Source organism: Plasmodium reichenowi, chromosome 1 (genome assembly GCF_001601855.1).
Source record: "Plasmodium reichenowi strain SY57 chromosome 1, whole genome shotgun sequence".
In the NCBI taxonomy this organism is placed as follows: domain Eukaryota; phylum Apicomplexa; class Aconoidasida; order Haemosporida; family Plasmodiidae; genus Plasmodium; species Plasmodium reichenowi.
The window spans coordinates 83,355-85,854 of record NC_033646.1 but is presented as its reverse complement, the minus strand read 5'-3'; the positions used below and the strand labels follow the sequence as shown (position 1 = coordinate 85,854).

Here is a 2,500-nt window from a genome sequence, read left to right as displayed (position 1 = left end):
TAATAAACTATTTAAATAACATGTATTTCCTAAATTCATTAATCCTACAGGTGGATGTGGATAATTTCTTTTAGTCATATTTTCAAAGGTAAATTTATTTATAGGTAGCATTAAATATTTTTTTATTTTAACTCTCCCCATACGTACATCCTCAATATTATTGGGACTCACACGATTTACATGATTCATAAAATCCATACGATTTACACCATCCATGCGATTTACACCATCCATGCGATTTACACCATCCATACGATTTACACCATCCATGCGATTTACACCATCCATACTATTATTACGTTGATCATGTTGGTCTGACCCGTATTCTTGCTCAAAATACTTTTCCGTAAAATTTATTTCGTCATAATTATCATTCATATGATGAACATTTTTTTCTAGACTTGTATTTTTTTTCACTTTTTGATTTTCCATTTGATCGGATATTTTATTTTGCGTAGGATATGCGTACAAGGAATTTCTTCTGTTTGTATTTTTTCGTATCGTATGTTCGTTTACATGTTCTTCATACTTTGAGGTACTATAATCATCATTACTGCAATGCTGTTTTATATTTTTCATGTGTTTTACATTTTTCATAATATGATTATTTGTTAATTCGGAATGATTGTTTTTATGATGATCAAAATGAGTATTTTTATGTGACATTTTATCAAAAGAATCATCTTGTCCTAAGCTTCCGATTATACTTGTGGATTGATCCTTTTCTATAAATTCTTCATTTGTATGTGGTCCATTGGAATCAATACGCTGAAAATTATTTATTGTCGATTTTTTTTTTTTTTTTTTTTGAGATAACACTTTTTTGGAATCCTTATAATTTGATTCATTTGGGTACATATACATAATATTTTTGTCTTCATTGTAGTTAGAAGATTCGGTAGATGATAAGAAAGGATCATATTTCATTTTGTTTATTATTTTGTTATTTTGAATTTTTACAGATGAACCTTGATGTTCGTATTTTTGTTCATATTTTTGTTCATATTTTTGTTCATACTTTTGATCACATTTTTGTTCATACTTTTGATCACATTTTTGTTCATATTTTTGATCATATTTTTGTTCATATTTGTGTTCATACTTTTGATCACATTTTTGTTCATTTAATCTTTTGGATGGTGAAAATAAATTTTTAGATATAATATTATTATCATCATCTAGGTTAGCAAAATGTAAATTTGTTATAAAATCTTTTACATTAAAATTTTCAGATGTATTTTTACTATTGGATATATTACTATCATCGTCACTATCATAATTTCTAAACATATCATCATATGAAATATAATGTTCATCATCTTCATCATTTATAACATATGATGAATTATTTTTAAAAGATTCAATAAATTCATCTTTATTTTTTTTTTTTTGATTGAATATATTTTTTCCGAAACTATCATCATCCATAAAATTTTTGTTTTTTCCATATAATGGATATTTTATATTGTTTAAATTAAAGAATTCTCCATGTTTGTGTTCATGTTTTTTATATTTGAATACGTTTATATCTTTTAAATTATGATTATTATGTATTTCCTTTCCATAGACAATATGTTCCTGTATATTATTATTTTTCGTTCTACTATAATTCAAACATTGAAAACTTTTATGTTTTTCTTGTTCCTCTTTACATAAAAGGAAATTTTTATTTTTCATATAATTAATGTTACTATTAACAAGATGTCCATTCTGATCAAAAGACATATTATTTTTTGTTGATTTTAAAAAGGAAAACACATTATCATTTTTATTTCTTTCCATCTTTTCAGAAATAGAATGATTCATTTTATTAAAATTAGTATTGACACTGCTACTATGTGTACTATTCATATTAAGAATATTTTGTGTATGTCGATAAGAAGAGGGACAAAATTTATTATTATGTATATTATTCATACTATGTAAATTTTCAGCGTATGTACGTTCATTTATATTTTGATTTGATACACCTGGAAGCATTTGATTAGAGGTATTATTAATATTACATAAACTTAATGGTATATTTTCTACTTGCATATTTTCTAAATGATCCAAAATATATTTTATAAGATTCATAATGTCTTTATCTATTTCATGCTCAATAAATTTCCATAAAAAATAATATTTTTTAAAAAATGGTATAAAATATACTAATATAATATGTGAGTATTTAAATATTTTTAAACCTAACTTTTTGTGATTTAGAAAATAATGAAATTGTTGTAAACATGATTTAGCATTCAATAAATTAGAAATTCTACATATAACTATTTTTATACATATTCCTAAAAAGATTAGATTTTCTATATCATAAGCTTCTGTTAAAGGTATACCTCCTCTCCTTTTTAATCTTTCTTCTTCGTCTTTTATTCTTTGTAAATCTCGTTCTTTTTCTTGACGATTTCTCCATAAGGGGTGCGTCAAGGGCGAGTTGTAATTATGACGTGTGTTTCTTTCATATTGAGTTGTATGATTTCCTGAAAATAAAAAAAAAAAAAAA

The 2,500-nt window shown here is 24.1% G+C and overlaps 1 protein-coding gene across 1 annotated transcript in view; it reads right to left on the bottom strand.

Moving 5' to 3' along the window:
* PRSY57_0102200 (ubiquitin carboxyl-terminal hydrolase 1, putative) overlaps positions 1–2,500 on the bottom strand; it is a gene marked incomplete at both ends in the record, with an annotated part of 11,381 nt that overhangs the window by 1,137 nt on the left and 7,744 nt on the right. Inside the window, one exon of the mRNA XM_020114358.1 lies at positions 1–2,477. This exon is cut by the window's left edge and continues 605 nt beyond it. Coding sequence (XP_019970927.1) covers positions 1–2,477 — 2,477 coding nt within the window.